The 16,495-nt window shown below is 31.9% G+C and overlaps 2 protein-coding genes across 2 annotated transcripts; both read left to right on the forward strand.

Moving 5' to 3' along the window:
- The first annotated feature begins 627 nt into the window (after window positions 1-627).
- Window positions 628-6,014, forward strand: LOC145603135 (uncharacterized). Its single transcript, XM_081659270.1, has 6 exons — window positions 628-1,207; window positions 2,265-2,378; window positions 3,995-4,075; window positions 5,084-5,256; window positions 5,351-5,447; window positions 5,545-6,014. Exons 1-6 carry the CDS (start codon window positions 881-883, stop codon window positions 5,653-5,655), a joined length of 903 nt encoding a protein of 300 aa, XP_081515396.1. The 5' UTR covers window positions 628-880; the 3' UTR covers window positions 5,656-6,014.
- Window positions 6,015-12,304: 6,290 nt separating this feature from the next.
- LOC145589642 (uncharacterized) lies at window positions 12,305-15,598 on the forward strand. The gene is made up of 8 exons (XM_081646306.1): window positions 12,305-13,624; window positions 13,898-13,931; window positions 14,030-14,254; window positions 14,400-14,489; window positions 14,589-14,654; window positions 14,738-14,829; window positions 14,945-14,992; window positions 15,193-15,598. Exons 1-8 carry the CDS (start codon window positions 13,251-13,253, stop codon window positions 15,308-15,310), a joined length of 1,047 nt encoding a protein of 348 aa, XP_081502432.1. The 5' UTR covers window positions 12,305-13,250; the 3' UTR covers window positions 15,311-15,598.
- The last annotated feature ends 897 nt before the right edge of the window (window positions 15,599-16,495 follow it).

A 16,495-nucleotide genomic window follows, 5' to 3' on the forward strand; every position in this document is an offset into this window, starting at 1 on the left:
AAAGAATTAACTTATCTAGTCCCTCTTAGGTATGACTTTATGAGAAATAGAAATTCCTACATCCAACCAAACATTTGTTTGGTGATTCTAGGAATTATAATTATATGGCATTGAGACTTTATGGATGTTTCTACTCGCTACATCCAATCGAACAACCACTTAATAAATTTCTTCTCTAGAGGCTAGAGCTCACAGTTTGTTATGTGGGATGTGTGAGTTGTGTTTGATTTATTATTAATGAATTAGCAGATCAATAACCCTATAGACTAATCTAACCTAAATGAAGACCATCACACATGTTCATATATGTGAGAACAAGACATTAGATGCATATGGTTAATGTTACAAAATTAACCTAAAGACAATTTATGTCGCCTTTAGCTTATTCCACCCCTAAAATATTACCATTAAACTTATCAGCAGTGCACCTTTTTATATTTGGTCCTATATTTTAGATACTACGTATTATTGTTAACATATCGACCAATTACAAGTAACATTCAAGCAAGATTATAAGATCAAAATAATAGACTGGTAAATTAGAATTAATTGAAAATTTGCTAATCTATAAAGGCTTTAAGCTTTGTTGGGTAATTGATGCAAAAATTTCTTTCTATCAAGGATAATTTAGTCAACTTCATTCTCCAAAACTGATAAATACCCTATCCTGCTATATAAACTCATTTATTCAAGCGGCAGTTTCTGGCCTTTCTGTTGCAAAAAATTGCAAAAATTCACTATCTTTATTTCTTAATCTCTTACCTGTTTTTTGTCCTCTATTTGATCACCCAAAAAGTTCTCTATCCTAAAAAAGCCAGAATAATAATTATTAAAAATTAAGCATAATTTAATAATTTATGAGAGATCAGCAATAATAAAAATGCAATCTTTGGGTTTGAAAGTGTTCACTGATTTTGGGATATCAGCAAGAAAATCATGTAATTCAAAGAGTACCAACTTAAATGGGGTATCGGATTATGAAATGGGTACCCGAAAAAGTTGGGGTTGTTCGACCATTGGAGGTAGAAATGGAGGATATTGTAGGATAGTGGCTTGTTCTTCGCAGAGAAATGCTGGTGGAGAGAGTAGCCCGAGTTCAAGCCCGATTCCTGGCCCGGTTGAGGATCAGGGTCAGCCCGGTCTTCTTTCTCGGACTCAAACTTATGCCATGCTTAAGCAACAAATGGAGGTTGCGGCCAAGTCTGAGGTAAAATATTGAATTAATTTACTTTTTGATTGATATTTATTGAATGTTTTTTATTATTTTATTGATTGATTATGAGTTACTGGAGTTGGGTTTTTGTAGTTATTTGAATTTGGCTTTAATTTTGAATTTAGGGAAATATTGCCTTTTTTTTTTTTTTGAGTTGTGAAATAATTAAGGTGATTGGTGGAACTTTGTTAGGTTTTATAGATGTGAATTGGGGAAACAAGTGACAAACTTATGCTCCTTATTATTGTTGTGTGATGCTATATGCCATTTGGGTTATCAATGTTACTAATGATGTAGTGGATGGAAATGTTTTTTTTTTTTTTTTTTTTTTCTCTTTTCTATATGGTGTAATTTCGAGTTTCGATCACTTATGTATATCAAAAAACGATACTTTGTACGGAATATATGGATTTCTATAAAATTTGAGTACAAAGGATTTTGGCTTTTGAATTTTTTTATGGTTGAAGTGATGTGAGGCAATGAATTAGTGGAAGTGAAAATGGGGGAATTAAATGATTATATATTTGCTATGTCTGTTCATTTGTCTGGTATGTGGCACTGTTGTTCCAATTTGTATCGATTGATTGTTCTCATTAAACAACTTCAAGCTTTAGTAAAACATGTCAAAATAGTGATTTGTAGATAGATACCTGATTTGGTTGAATATTATGACTTCTAAGTGTTCATATGTTTGGATCACTAGTTTGCATAATGAAGTTTGTTTTAGATGTATAGGTTGTTGTATCACTTTGGTAGAAAGCCATTGCCAGACTTCATTTATGCGTGCAGTTTTGAGTTTTGTTTGACTTGTACATGTATGGAATTGAGTCTGAATGATGCAACACTATTTTGTCTAATAAATACATTTATGAGTTTGAAAGTGTATTCAGAAAATGGCTTAAGGCAGAGGGTGAGGTGAAATAAATCATGCATTCCACTCTTTAACATTCTAATTATACAATATGAGTGGACAGCTTTCGCAGGAGTTGGCTCATTATTATTTTTACTTCATTACTTAGACTCTAAGAGCAGTTATCTTCTGTACTTTCAGGATTATAAAGAGGCCGCGAGAATACGTGATTCATTGAGATTATTCGAAGATGAAGAGCCAGTTTTGCGGTTGAGGAGACTTTTGAAAGATGCTATTGCGGAGGAGCGGTTCCAGGTGCTCCTCTTTCTTTCATATTCTTTTTTTCCCTCCCCCCCCCCCCCCCCCTCTCCCCTTCTTTCCTTTCCATTCCATTCTTCAGATGTTCATGGCCAGGATGTGAATTTCTTGGAAAATTGTTCCTAGGTGCAGGTTATAGAGTGCATATCCAGAGTTATTAACTTGAAATGATCAATTCAATGGAAATGTTTACAAAGAATTCTGATGCAATAGTGCACAAAGTACTCTCTTATTGGCATTGAAACTTGATGCATGTGTGAGTTTTCCATACATTGTAGTATCCTAGGTACACATATAGACGTGTCACAAGAGTATGACAGAAATATAGTTTTTAACTGACTTGGGAAACTGGACAAGTATGCTTCTGTCACTGAAATTGTCTTTATAATTCTCACTGCGAAACGAAATGTCAAGAAATAGGCAATGATTTGAAATTGGTATCTAATTTGATGAACTAAGGATTCTAGTGGTACCGAAAAGTGAAGAACCCATGAGAACAAGGAATAGAAGGTCTCTCCCCCCCCCCCCCCCCCCCCCCCCTTTTACTATTGACTCTTCTAAGAGAGTCTCAAAGCCAAGGGAGGATATATAAATAAGTAGGGTAGGGTTTCTAGGTAAGAAAGACTAGGGCCTCTAGCTCCTTACTAAGAGGGTAGATGGAGGAGGACCTTAACACTTTGTTTGGATTATAGAAAATGGAGGTAAAGGAAGGGAGGAGAAATGGAGGGATGAAGTATCCTTCATTTGGATAACAAATGGAGGGATTAAATTGTAAGAAATTGATCTCTCTAACAATGGAGAGATTTGGAAGGAAAACTCATCATCTTCCCTCCTCTCCTCTCCCTTTCCTTTCCCTCCCCTTCTTTTCCTTCCCCTTTCTTTATCCAAACACATTGAAAAATATTGGTTCTTTGCCACATCCTGAAGGGAGAATTTTACAAACTTTTAAAGCGACTTTCACTCTTTATATTAGCACTTCACCAAACTTGACTTACAGTAGATTTTTAGGACCAACAAGTTTGTTCTTGATTGAGCAAGTTGATGCGCATGCCCAAACTAAAACTGCTAGGTATAAGGTTTTTAAAATGGCGAATAGAATATGGTTTATGCTGATTCGGACAAAACATTGGTAAGAGAAAGGAAGGGGAGGGAAAAAGGAGGAAGGGGAGGGGAAGGAAAGGGAAGGAGGCGATGGAGCTCCAATTCCCTCCAAATCTCTCCCTCCCTTCCCCCTTCCTTTCCTTCCTTCAACTATTTATCCAAACAAAGGGATTTGCTCCCCTTTCTCTCCATTTTCTTCTATCCTAAGTCCTAACTATATGTTCTATCCTCAGCCCTAACTATATGTAATTGTCCAGTTCCTCAAGTGTGCCTTTTGTTCCCGATTGGAGTATATTGATGTACATGATCTGACATTCTAACCTTTTTTTTTTTTTTTTTCAAATGTATTGTTTTAGGAGTCTGTTGCAATTGGCATTTGCTATACTCCTGGTTACATTGACATCTCCTGAATGATTGTAATTTAATGCTTGGGAGCTGATGATTCTGTACCCTTGTTTTGTTTCTACTTTTAAATTGACTAGTAACATGAAATATTGTTTTACTGTCCACAGGATGCTGCAAGGTATAAGGATGAACTAAAGGAGCTCTCTCCACATTCTCTTTTGAAGTGCTCCAGCGATGCTACTACTTTGGTAAGTATCTAGGCTTTTATCTATATGTACTCTGTCTTGGTGTTATTCACTTGTGTGGTTGTGCTTGTACCTCTGTTGTAAGTTGAGCAAATGATAGTATAGTGCTTACTTTTGATAGTTCTTGCAGTTTCTGTTTTGCCGGTCTTTCTTTTAAGTTTTGGGAACTTTTAACTTTAATGTCTGTAACATGATACAGAGCTAGAAAAGTGCATAATCTTCTTTTACACCCTCTACGTTGTGATCTCAGCTGGTGGCTCATTCAGTTATTTTTATTTTCTCGGATTTGATGCCTACTCCCTGCCTTATTTGTATTTTTTTTTTATTGTTGGTGTGGTAGACTGTTGGGAAATTTTATGGTTCTCCCCTGAATATCAGGTGTAGGAATACCAAATACCTCAGTCCTACAGAAAACATCTCACTACAACACCAAATATCTTCTATCCATTCCACCTCAACCAGAGGTGGTTTATGTCCTACTAAGTTTCAATTTTTCATTTTCCTGTCTGTCAACAAGAAGCCTTGATCCAAGCAATCCTGTCATTTTTTAAGAGGTAACTTCAAGTGTTACTTAAGATAGTAAGTTTATGTTAATCAAGATTAGCATTTCTTAAGGTGACTTGGATTGATGAAAATGAGTGAAATGTGTCAGTGAGATGACTGACAATACTTTGGGGGTGCTAAATCTTAGTTTTCTACACTTCAGAGTGTCTGTAAGAAGATAGCTCTACTTGCGAGGTCTGTGTTTTAAAAAAATCCTTAGATATGTGTTGGAAATTGAAGTTTGAGGAAAAGGGTTGACAAAAGAAAATTACTGAATTGTTTTATGTCCGGAAAGTAGGTGTATTCCGATAATTATTATTTTTGGTTATTTTTCTCGTCTGTTTTTCTGATCTTTGCTATTCTGGAATGGAGATGCTCAGTTTCTGATATTGTTATGTGATATTCCTCATCTGTAAGTTCGTTTGCAAATGGATCACTTAGTTTAATGCCTACTTTGTTGTATTCCAGGGGATTCGTGTCCAAGTTAGGAGTGTCTACATCGAGGGACGTAGTCAACCTTCTAAAGGGCAATACTTTTTTGCATATAGGATTAGAATAACTAACAATTCAGATCGTCCTGTGCAATTATTGAGGCGACATTGGATAATAACTGATGCAAATGAGAAAATTGAGAATGTCTGGTGAGTTGTCTCCTTTCACATTTGAGAACTTCCCATCTATTCTGGTCCATTCTTGAACTTCTTTGTTCTTACAATGACTTTCGTTGTCTTCCAGGGGTATAGGCGTCATTGGTGAGCAACCAGTAATTCTTCCAAATACTGGCTTTGAATACTCTTCTGCATGCCCTTTAAGTACATCTAACGGAAGAATGGTGAGATTCCTGTTATTGCAATTCGACTCAAAGTCATTAGTTATACACATGTATTTCATAAGGAAATGTAATACAATTTTATTTATCTACTTTGCAGGAGGGTGATTTTGAAATGATTCATATCGACAAAGTAGGATCAAGGACATTCAATGTAGCTATTGCTCCATTTTCGCTCTCCACACTTGGTGACGATAGTGATCCTTTCTGAACTGAGAGCTTCAAAAGTAAAGACTATCATATATATATGGATGTTAGCTGAAGTGTTCCTCACTACATATACTTCATATAATTGAAGCACTATGAAGTGATTATGTTTAGCTTGTTGCGTTAGCCCTTGTCATCAAAATGAGAAGCGAAGAGTATGTCCTCACAAGTGCTCGAACGATGAAGCAGAAGATCCGACCTTTGAATGCACAATTATAGTCATAATGTCGTGTATATGTTGTATCAAAGGAAGTTTTACAGTTTATATTAGTAATATTGTCATCTCTTTAAAACTTTCCTTGTAAATTGTAATTACATAGAAGTGCTATTTAGATATGACTGTTTACAAGTCACAAAAGTTAACGGATCATATCTCTGCCCTATAGTATATAGTACTCCATATTAATACTGAATGCCCTGTAATATAAATTAAAAAAGGTTTGCAAAATGTAATCATTTATGAGTAATAGTAATATTCGCGAATATAATAAAAATAAAAATAATAATAAGTTTTGTTATCTCTTTATTCTACTTTAAAATAATTTTTTGGTTGCGTCTCAAAAATTAAGCTCGTGCTAAAATTTTCCACCTTTAGCGTCTAGGAAAATACTCCTAACACAATTTATACCAGTCTAAATAATTTAACGACATAAAATTAGGAGTACAAACTTGTCACTTAGCATGCATGTTCAATGTTAGTTTTATTTTGTTACCTTAATATCATCCCATTTTCTTCAATTCTAACTTCACTTCATTCCAACTCCATGTCTTTTTTTAACATGCATAAAATCCTTTACCCTTCTTCATTTTATTTGCATGCTATTCAATTCGTAAAAAAAAAAAAAAAAAAAAAAAAACCTCGTGATACTTTCATTTCTCTTGGTGACATACTAGGGATCTCAGCTCCTTTGTGTAGGCGAGTTAAACGAATCGTTTTGAACGTTGCTCGATTAGGATACCAATGGCTAGATATGTTTACGACGGTATAATTTTATGATTCATTTTTCTATCATCATATTGCATTAATTTCTCTATTTGTACATTGTTTCATTTTGTTATTGTTATTGTTTTATAGGAGTCTTTTCTCTTATGTGTGTAAACCAAAGGTTCTTGATTTGGGCCCAATACTAATCATTGGGCCTGAACCTGTGTAGCTAGCTTCTTAGCCTATCAAATGACAGTGATGCGAGTAATTTAAAATCGCTAGGTTCTAAGCAAAATGGATCATGATAATTCATACGGAGTATTAAGTATTAATATACGTAAGTTGTAATAGGCACAATTTTATTATAATTACTAGGTTACGATTAATTTTTTTTTTTTTTTTTTTTAAATTTATGTTCAGTTGCATTACTATACATTGTACATCAAAATTATAATTAGATTTAAAAAATACTTTACTTTGAAGGAAAGTTATAAAAAAAATAAAAATAAAAAATAAAACATAAAACCACGATCAAATATCAAAAAACTTAGGCATGTGCAACTACGAGTATAATTTAGCAGAGAAACTTGATTTATTAAATTCTATATACACTTATAAGTGTAGATTAAAAAAAAAATACTCGTAATAAAAATCATTAGTGATTGATGACATCACATAGAATTGGAGGGAAAGTTTTTAACGTGAGGATGACACGTGGGTTAATTTAAAGGTTGATGGTGTCAGCAATATTTTATTTTAGTAATAGTTAGTAGATGTCACTAAAACCTCCATATTCAAAAAATTCTACTTCGTAATCACAGACAATGATAGTAAGCCATCAAGTACTAACCTGCGCAAGTTGCAATAAATGGTTATTATTCTATGTTACTTAAACCCCGGACTTATAATAATTTAACCTTGCTCCAATCATACGAGAATAGTAATTAAATCGACTAATACGGAGTAACGATCAGTCACGAAGAAGTAATATGCACAGTTACACTAGCTAGGGTTTAAATTAGAAAATTGAGACGTACAAGCTTGACAAGCGTGGACAAATAATGTTCATAGAAAATGAATAATTTGGATAATATTAATGATTAATAGAGTCTAAATGAAGGATTGCTTATAAAAGTAGTAGTTGGGATGTTGGTTTTCATGTTGGTTATTTCACGCATTACTTGCTACATTATCGTAACAACCCAAATATTCTTCTATTTTATACGACATCCTTCATTCTTATACTCACACGACTTTAGCGTTTATTAGAAGCATGCTATGCTGCAACAGAGAGAGGGAGAGAGAAAAAAAGGCAACAAACAGTTGTATAATCAAATTTTATTTTATTTTTTTTTCTTTGTTATATACTACTCATAGGGTGGAATTATAGAGTTATAAGAGCATTGATGAATAACGATTTAGGGTCTATACTGTTCACTCCAACTTAATTTCTGTTCAGTTCAATTAAGCTCCAATCAATTCAGTTCAGCTCCTTATTTCCTTCTCTTATAAAATATTCAGTTCAATTCAGTTCAGCTCAATTTAGTAAATGTGAACAGACCCTTAGACAGGATTTCATCCTTAGTACTCATGGGTACTCGTCATACTATACTATATGTCGTCTATTTACAATTTATTATAAACTAATGCTTCAATATAACTATTTAATAAATTTAGTTTAAGCTGACGAAGTAGTTGATCTCAATTAGAAAAAGATTTTAAAAAAAAGTTGGTACATTTGATGATTATATGATAATGAATCATTCATGAGAATTAAGTTAATTTCAACCCCTTTAAATGTGTCTATAATTAAGGAACGTAACAGCAAAAAAAATGTAGAGAACTAGGAAGGCAAATTGAGCCAACTTTTTTTTTTTTTGGCTTACGAGAGCTTTTATGACGTTCTCTAGCTTAGCTTTATACGTAAATCTTTGTATTTGTACAATGTATGTATATAAAAGTTTGATTTTGAGAAAAATCCTTAAGCTTTTTTGAAAATCTCTACGACATACTACTTACATTTTTTAGTTGTTACTTTTATTGAGAATTTTTTGCTTACCCCCATCTTTTGACAGTATTATAACCAAAAATACAATTGTTTAATGAGTTACAGACAATGTATTATATTCAAAAGTACTCCATTTAAATTACCCTTTCATATGTACATAATACGGAGTATTAAGTTGGTGAACAATTTACCTTGTGACTTTAAGGTCATAAATTCGAGTCCTACCAACTATAATTGCTTAAAAGTATAGGGGGGATTTCCTTATACTCCCTCTGTGATTTTTAAATGTTACAGTTTGACCGACACATAGTTTTAGGCAATTTAATTGACTTAAATAAAATAAGAGGTAAGTGGGGTAGTTGGAGTATTAAAAAATTGTTTTCACCAAAAAAAAAAATAAAAAAAAAAAATTGTAAAAGAAAGATAGTGGGGTTAATTCTTTATTGAAAAGTAATAAATGCGAGAGAAAAGATACAATAAAAAAGTAGTAGTAGGTTTGGGTAGGGACCATGAGAGGAGAGAGATACAATATTTTAATGTAACTTTTTGCCAAAAAAAAGAAGTGTAACACTTAAAAAAACACAGCCGGAAATGAGAAGTGTAACACTTAAAAAAACACGGAGGAAATATTCACTTTACTAGGTTAGCATCTGTGCGATGCACGGATTTACCACTAATTTATCTATTGGATTTTTGTACAAAAAAAAAAATTAGAGTTTAAAATGTTCATAAGTTCAACTTAATTGACCTCAACTATGCTAACAACTCTTATAAAGACTCCAACAACCTAATATCAACAAAAATCACCAAAGTATTTGTTTTTAATTAATTACCTAAATAATACTCCTACTCTCTGTTTAAAATTAATTAGCATTTTGTTTAAAAAAACAAAAATAAATAGCATTTGAGCGGGAAATCTTTTCATGAAATAGCGCCACATGTACAACTTTGTAAAAAGATGACATCATCAGCGATTGCTGCTTTAGTATTAGTTATAGACTCTTAAATCAAGTACTTTTTTTTCTTAAAAAAAATAAAGCCCAACTCATATTGATTAATATAATAGTGTCTCACAATTTTACAATAGTGTCTCAAAATTTTTAAAGATGTAAAATAAAGTTCGTTTATTTAAATCACTTCTTATTTTAACTTTTACAAATTACAATATTGGAAGTGTTTCACAATATCAACTCATATTATTAATTATTCTATATACACGTAATAGTAACAACAAAGTTACCAAAAAGAAAAGAAAAAAGTGGACCTACCATGCAAATACAAAATCTGCAATATTCGTTGAGATCATGGTTGTATATCTCTGTTACCACCCTAACTAAGAATCTAATTAAGTAAGGCCATAAAATGGCTAATTTATATGGTTCATTTTCATTCTTATTTACATTCATATATTCTATTTTTAGTAGTAGCTTGTAATATAATACAACTAGGTTATGTTATGTTATGGGGCCTAGTTATGGCGTCTAAGAGAAGACAACCAATAAACTTAACCGTGTTAAGAAAGTGACAAACTCTATATAAATATAAAAATAATAAATGAGGTCTTCTTCAAGTCAATAATCAAAGACTTTATATGGTGCCACATTACGTACGTATTTCTTGCATGGGAATTACTCACTATCTAGTATGAACATCTATGAGTTGCATGCCTTTCTCCTCACGTTTTCTTTATCTAGCTGGTTAAATTTAGTTTTTACATTATTTATGTAATTGCAAACAAAAATTCGTTTATCATCTAATATATTAAGCTTACTAATCATAATAAATACTCGTATTTTTTGAACTTACAATTATTATAATATTAGTTAAGAACTGATATGATAATTTTACACAAAGGTTTCCCCTTATCTCCTTACAAGTTTATGCAATCTATGTATTTGGCGTATTTGCAATAAATCCTTTCAAGCCAGTGGCGAATCTTGGCCGAAAACATTAAAGGAGTCGGAATTTAAATATTTAACCTCTTTCTTAAAACTAATCACTGTGTCCCAATATTTTATAAGTAATTATAGGTTATTTTAGTTCATCAACTAATTAATTACAATAATTTACGGATGACCCGGCCCCATAGAAGGTCCCTCACTCCCTCCATGTTTCAAACCACCTAGCTAAGGCACAAAGAAACAAACTTTCAAAATAAAATGAAAAAGATGTTTATAATAATATGTGATAGGACTATAGGTTATACTACTCGTAGTACTTACACAAGGCAAGAGTTGTATGCAGTAAATGGCAGCTATGCTTTTGACCTTTTTTGTACCGTATTTCTCTTACACTTTGTCTCCTCACAAAACTACCCTAGTAACCCTACTTCATCAATCACATATTCACATGCCAATATAACGATTAACGCATATAGTATGGACAAAAAAAAAAAAACACAAAAGTAAATAAATGAAAGCTGTGACCTTTTGTAGATGACAGGCCAATCCTCACCTTTGGATCCAAAACATACAAAGAATCTCATGCATGTATAGTATTATCCAGAATCCCAATAAAATGTCATGCATGCATGATATTTATGCTGTAAAAGTTGTACTCATTACACATTTTTCCACAATTATTTAACTACTTATTATATTTGATTGATCAGATACATTTAAAGCTATCTCAGCATAACCTTTGACCACTATAATGTCATGAATTTTGCTCAATTTTATGAATTTTGCCTTTTTTTTTGGGTGATATGAGCTTATTTCATTTATTATAGAGTAGCCGTAAAATTTTGATTAATGATATATACGGATTACAATTTTTTGGATTGTAAGTATATATATACATATATTTTTTTTCAAACCCGTAATCGCAAGTATAAATAACGCTTTTTATTTTTAATTTTAACTTTTTACGAGCAATATATAGATAAAGATTTTTAATACTTTATTTTTCCTACTTTGTACAAACACAAGTATAATGTTAGTATAGAGTAAATTATTTAATATTTTTGATAAAAAAGAAGCATCTTAAAAGGGTTATTAGTAGCACAAAATCCAAATTGAAAACAGAATATTTGTCTCCCCACCCAAAATTTTGCTCAGTTTTCTAAGGCTGGTCATCTTAAGAAAGAAAAAGGTGACAAGACGTTCATATGTTGAGGAGTACTTTATTTAATCTGCATGAACTTATGGAGATTGCGACAATAGATTGTTAATGTGTTTAATTTTTCATTTTTACAATTATATTAAAAAAAATTATTTTTATTTAAAAGGAAGAAGCTTGTGGTCCAAGCATATGAATTGGCACCTCCCTCCAACAAGGCAACATCTTGTGAGCTACGAGTAGAATAGTTTGTTTAAATTTAAACAAAATATGAAAATACTAACTCAAGATTTAAGTGTAGGATAATCACAATGTGTTACAATCTTCTTACTAAATGGTTAAATCATTATCTCATTTATCTAATGTTAAACTAACTACATACATAAAACATATTAAGTACTGTATAATACATCTTACCTTCATATTACTACTATAAAATCCAAGTAATAATATTCGTATTTTTAAAATTACAATATTTTTTTTAGTCAACAATAAAATGCCTATTGTCTCTAAATATAACAATAATATGCTTACTTCGGATTAATTTATTGTCGACCTTTTTCAAGTAATATACTCGTAGCAAACAATAGAAAGGAAAAGGCTTGTTCATTAAGCATATTACTAGCACTTAGCACATCATCTTCCTATACAATATTCCCTCCTTTATATTTCCCCTTCTTAAAATCTTGTCTTCAATTTTGTATTTTAACCAAAAACAAAAGAAGAAGAAGAAGCAAAGCATCTCCATTCCACACATTACACATGACAACCTTTGCCTTGCTTTCCATCCCATGCAAGTATCTAGCTTTTCCTTTGCTTACAATTTAGACCTTTTTCTTCTCTAATACTAATTCTTTCTTCTTCATATTACACAAAAACAATATTATTTCCCTAAAAAAAAAACCTCCCATTTTGTAAATCCTTAAACTTTTTGCACCAAAAAATTACAAAAAAAAAATTTAAAAATTATTTCCCACTTAAAAGTTTGGAATCTTTGCTCAATTTTCACAATTAAACCAATGTGGGTTTTGGTTTATTAGTCATATATAACCCATAAAATTGCTTAACACCCCAAAAAAACACCAACTTTCTAGTCAAGTTTCATCATTGTTCTAGATTTCCCAGTTTGAGCTTTTTCTCTAGATTTAGTGGGGTTAATTTTTTTTGTGATTTTTTTTTTTTGGGTTTTCAAGAGCTTTGTTTTCTTCATTCATGGTTAAGTGTGGGAAGTGTTGAATGTTTGTCTCTAATAATATCTTCTTTCCAAATTCATGGCATTGAAAGACCCCCCATTTTCAATCCCCTGCTTTTGTAGTCTCCTCTGTTCTTGGATTTTGTTTCAATTTTTCTAATTTTTATCAATTTTTGTTCTGAATCTTTTCTGGGTTTTGCCAATTTCTCCATAATCAATGAAAAACACACTATAAAAATCATTTCTTTCACTTGTAAGCTATCAAAAAACCCAAAATTTCCTTGGTTATTTCAACACCCACCAATTTGATTTCTTCAAAAAAAATAAAAAAATCATTAAGAGTACCAAAACCCCCCTATAAAATCACAAAAAAATTGGATAAAATTCAAGTAGAAGACATAAATTAGTAGTAGAAAAATGGGTTTTTTGTCAGGAACACTAAGAGCAACTTGGGAACCAGTGATTACAGGTGATACATCAACTTCAAAATACTGGCTAAATTGGAGGGTTTTGCTATGTGTAATCTTGGTATTAATCTCCATGATTTTTGCCTCATTTCTAATATCAAAACATGAAGGCCCAAGAAAATCTTCTAAACCAAATTTGGATGAAGATGATTCAAAAGAAAAGCCAGGAATTTTATATGCAGATGAAGTTTGGATGCCTTGTCTTAAAGGAATGCACCCTGGTTGGCTTTTAGCTTTCAGAGTTTGTGCTTTCTTTGTGCTCTTAATTCTCCTCATTGTCAATGCCATTGTTGATGGTGGCTCCATTTTCTACTATTACACTCAGTAAGTTTTCTATCCCGGGTTTTAATTCCAAGTTACCTCAACTCGATGAGTTCTATTATGCAACCGAGTGTTCCTGTGGGTTTTTTTTTTTAATTAAATTGCTATAATTAAAGCATGAATGTATATTGGGGTGTATAAAGGAATACATGCAACTTTGAGCATATGATTAGTGGGTTTTTTTAATCAAATTATGATTTTGAATTTGTAATTTTAAGTGGATTGTAATTACATGATGATGATGATGCTAATGATGATAATGGGTTCTTTTGATAGGTGGACTTTTACACTTGTTACCATATATTTTGCGGTAGGTTTTATTATCTAAAATCACACTCTAATTTCTCATTTGATTAATTTAAATTGGAAAATTTTGCTAATTAGCTTTAATTTTGTTGTTGATTGTAGTTAGGATCAGTGTTATCCATGTATGGCTGCTATGATTACCACCAAAAAATTAGTGGTGATAGAGTTCATAGTGAAGGAATTGATGCAGAAAGAGGTGTGTATTTAGTCCCTATGAATGGTGGAACTCCGAATGCAATTAAAGCCAGTTTTAGCACCCAACAAGTTCTTCACCGGCCTCGCGCTACTGCCGGTTTCTGGGGCTATGTCTTTCAGGTTATATTTCAGGTAAAATGAATGATCAAAGTATAAGATAATAAGAACTTATTGTATATTGCTCTGTTTCTGATGCAGGGGAGTTTATGTTATGTTGCATGATTTTATTTGTATAAATGAAGTAACAAATATTTATGGTATGTTTTATGTAATACAGATGAATGCAGGAGCAGTGGTACTAACGGATTGTGTATTTTGGTTCATAATTGTTCCATTCCTAGCAACCAAAAATTATGATCTCAATTTTGTGAGCTACTAATCTTAAAAACTTTGCATAGATTAAATTCAATTTGTCAAATTATATGATAATAATGTGACATTATTTTCCTAATCTTATGATGGGCAGTTCATTATTAATATGCACACAATCAACCTTGTTTTCCTGCTTGGTGATACCGCGTTGAATTGCTTGGTAAGTTGATCCTTTAATCATCATTCTCTAATGAAAACGAGCAACATATTCGATCACTAATTCGTGTTATTTTTTAATCTCAGAGGTTTCCTTGGTTTCGAATTGCATATTTCATCCTTTGGACATCATTCTTTGTCATTTTTCAATGGGTCCTTCATGCTTGTATATCTATTTGGTAAGCCATGCTTCTTTGTTGTATTATGCTTCTTCATGAAGCAATAATTTTCGAGTTTCCTCCCTTTGTGTCTCATCCTCTAACGGGTTTGTTTTCACTCAAATCATACAATCAGGTGGCCATATCCATTTTTGGACTTGTCGTCCTCATTCGCCCCATTATGGTAAGAATTTCTTGTTCTTTTACCCCATCATCTTTTCAATAATGTTATAGTCGTTTGTCTCATGACCTCATGAGAAAAGTCGCGCATACTATTTTAGAATGTCCGCAAGCAGAATTAGTAAAAGGCACATTAGAGAGAAATTAAAGCCGCAATTTGGATGGCATTATAAGAATCTAATTAGCTCAAATTGTGCAATGCAGGTATTCTTCAGTGGCAATAATGCATTTCCCATGTTATGGAATCTTCTTCTTGATAGCAAAGCTCAAGCATAGTCTCTTGTCAAAACATTTTCCTACGTCTTACCAATGCTCTAGGTGATCAAGACAAGAAATTACAGCCTAAACCGAAAAAGATTTCATGATTTTGAACAGATGTTAAAGAACAGGATTAATTTTCGTTCGTTTCGATTGTTTAAGAGAGGTAGAAATTCAGAGCTAAGTATACAGATCAGGAAATATACATATACTAGATAAAATGTTGGCAAGTTTTGTTTTTAGAAATGTGGTAGTTTGAAATCAAGTAAAAATCATATAGTGGATGTAACAATTGTAGTTACCATATTATAGGTTTTGTATAAAAATTGCATATACAGAAATGATGATTTTACAAGTATATATACTTATATTCTCAAATTGGTCACATTACTTATAAGTACCTTATTATATTTTTGCATGTTCGAATTTGCGAGAGTAAATGACTATGTACAATATGTTACATGTTCAAAATCCTTATTCATCATTTATAATATGTTATGTCAAATTGTCAACTGCTTTGGAAAAAAAAAATTACGGAGTATAATTTTTTTATTTTTTAATTATTTTTTTTATATTTGGCGCGTCTAATTTTGTAAATACTACCTCCATTACATATTATTTGCAACGATTAGATATTTTTCCTCTCTATTTTATGTCAAATCGTTGCAAATAATATGCAACGGAGGTAGTATATTTTTATAAATGGTTGAAGCTTTAGGCATGGGAATATGGGATTATTGGAACTTGGAAGCCAGGAATTATTTTTAATAAAAGTGGATCAAATAAAGTGGAATCAGATTCTATAACTGTTAAATCCTGTAAATAGAAAGGTTAAAGGGGGTAAGTAAGTTGAAGGTTAGGCATTCAAATAATCATGTCTCCAACTAAAAATAACAAAATAAGATTCTCATCATTTCAAATTTTGTATAACTGAAAGCCATGAAGATATCGTCAAAACATCAGGATGATCAGGATCAGGTGGGTGGTGGGTGAAAAGGCATATTTGGCATGCTAAAAGGAGTAAAGCCCAACCAAATTTCCTACATAAAATTACTCCTAATATAAAATTTTGTTACATCTTTACTTTTTAAAGGTAATTTTAATTTTAATTATATCGACTAATAATTATGTAAGAAAAGATACTTAAAACGTTTAATTGAACTATTACTATCATAGTTGGTTTACAACTAAAGTCACATGAATGTTTTTATTCCGAACCTATTTGAATAATATGATTAAAAAAAACTCG

Source organism: Chenopodium album, chromosome 2 (assembly GCF_948465745.1).
Source record: "Chenopodium album chromosome 2, dcCheAlbu1.1, whole genome shotgun sequence".
NCBI lineage: Eukaryota > Viridiplantae > Streptophyta > Magnoliopsida > Caryophyllales > Amaranthaceae > Chenopodium > Chenopodium album.

Bases quoted from the DNA above. Each gene is read 5' to 3' on its own strand.
- LOC145603135 (XM_081659270.1), top strand. From the start codon at position 881: ATGCAATCTTTGGGTTTGAAAGTGTTCACTGATTTTGGGATATCAGCA. The intron at 5,257-5,350 runs GTGAGTTGTCTC...GTTGTCTTCCAG, and splicing joins GAGAAAATTGAGAATGTCTG to GGGTATAGGCGTCATTGGTG. The intron at 5,448-5,544 runs GTGAGATTCCTG...TCTACTTTGCAG, and splicing joins GTACATCTAACGGAAGAATG to GAGGGTGATTTTGAAATGAT.
- LOC145589642 (XM_081646306.1), top strand. From the start codon at position 13,251: ATGGGTTTTTTGTCAGGAACACTAAGAGCAACTTGGGAACCAGTGATT. The intron at 14,830-14,944 runs GTAAGCCATGCT...TCATACAATCAG, and splicing joins CATGCTTGTATATCTATTTG to GTGGCCATATCCATTTTTGG. The intron at 14,993-15,192 runs GTAAGAATTTCT...TGTGCAATGCAG, and splicing joins TCCTCATTCGCCCCATTATG to GTATTCTTCAGTGGCAATAA.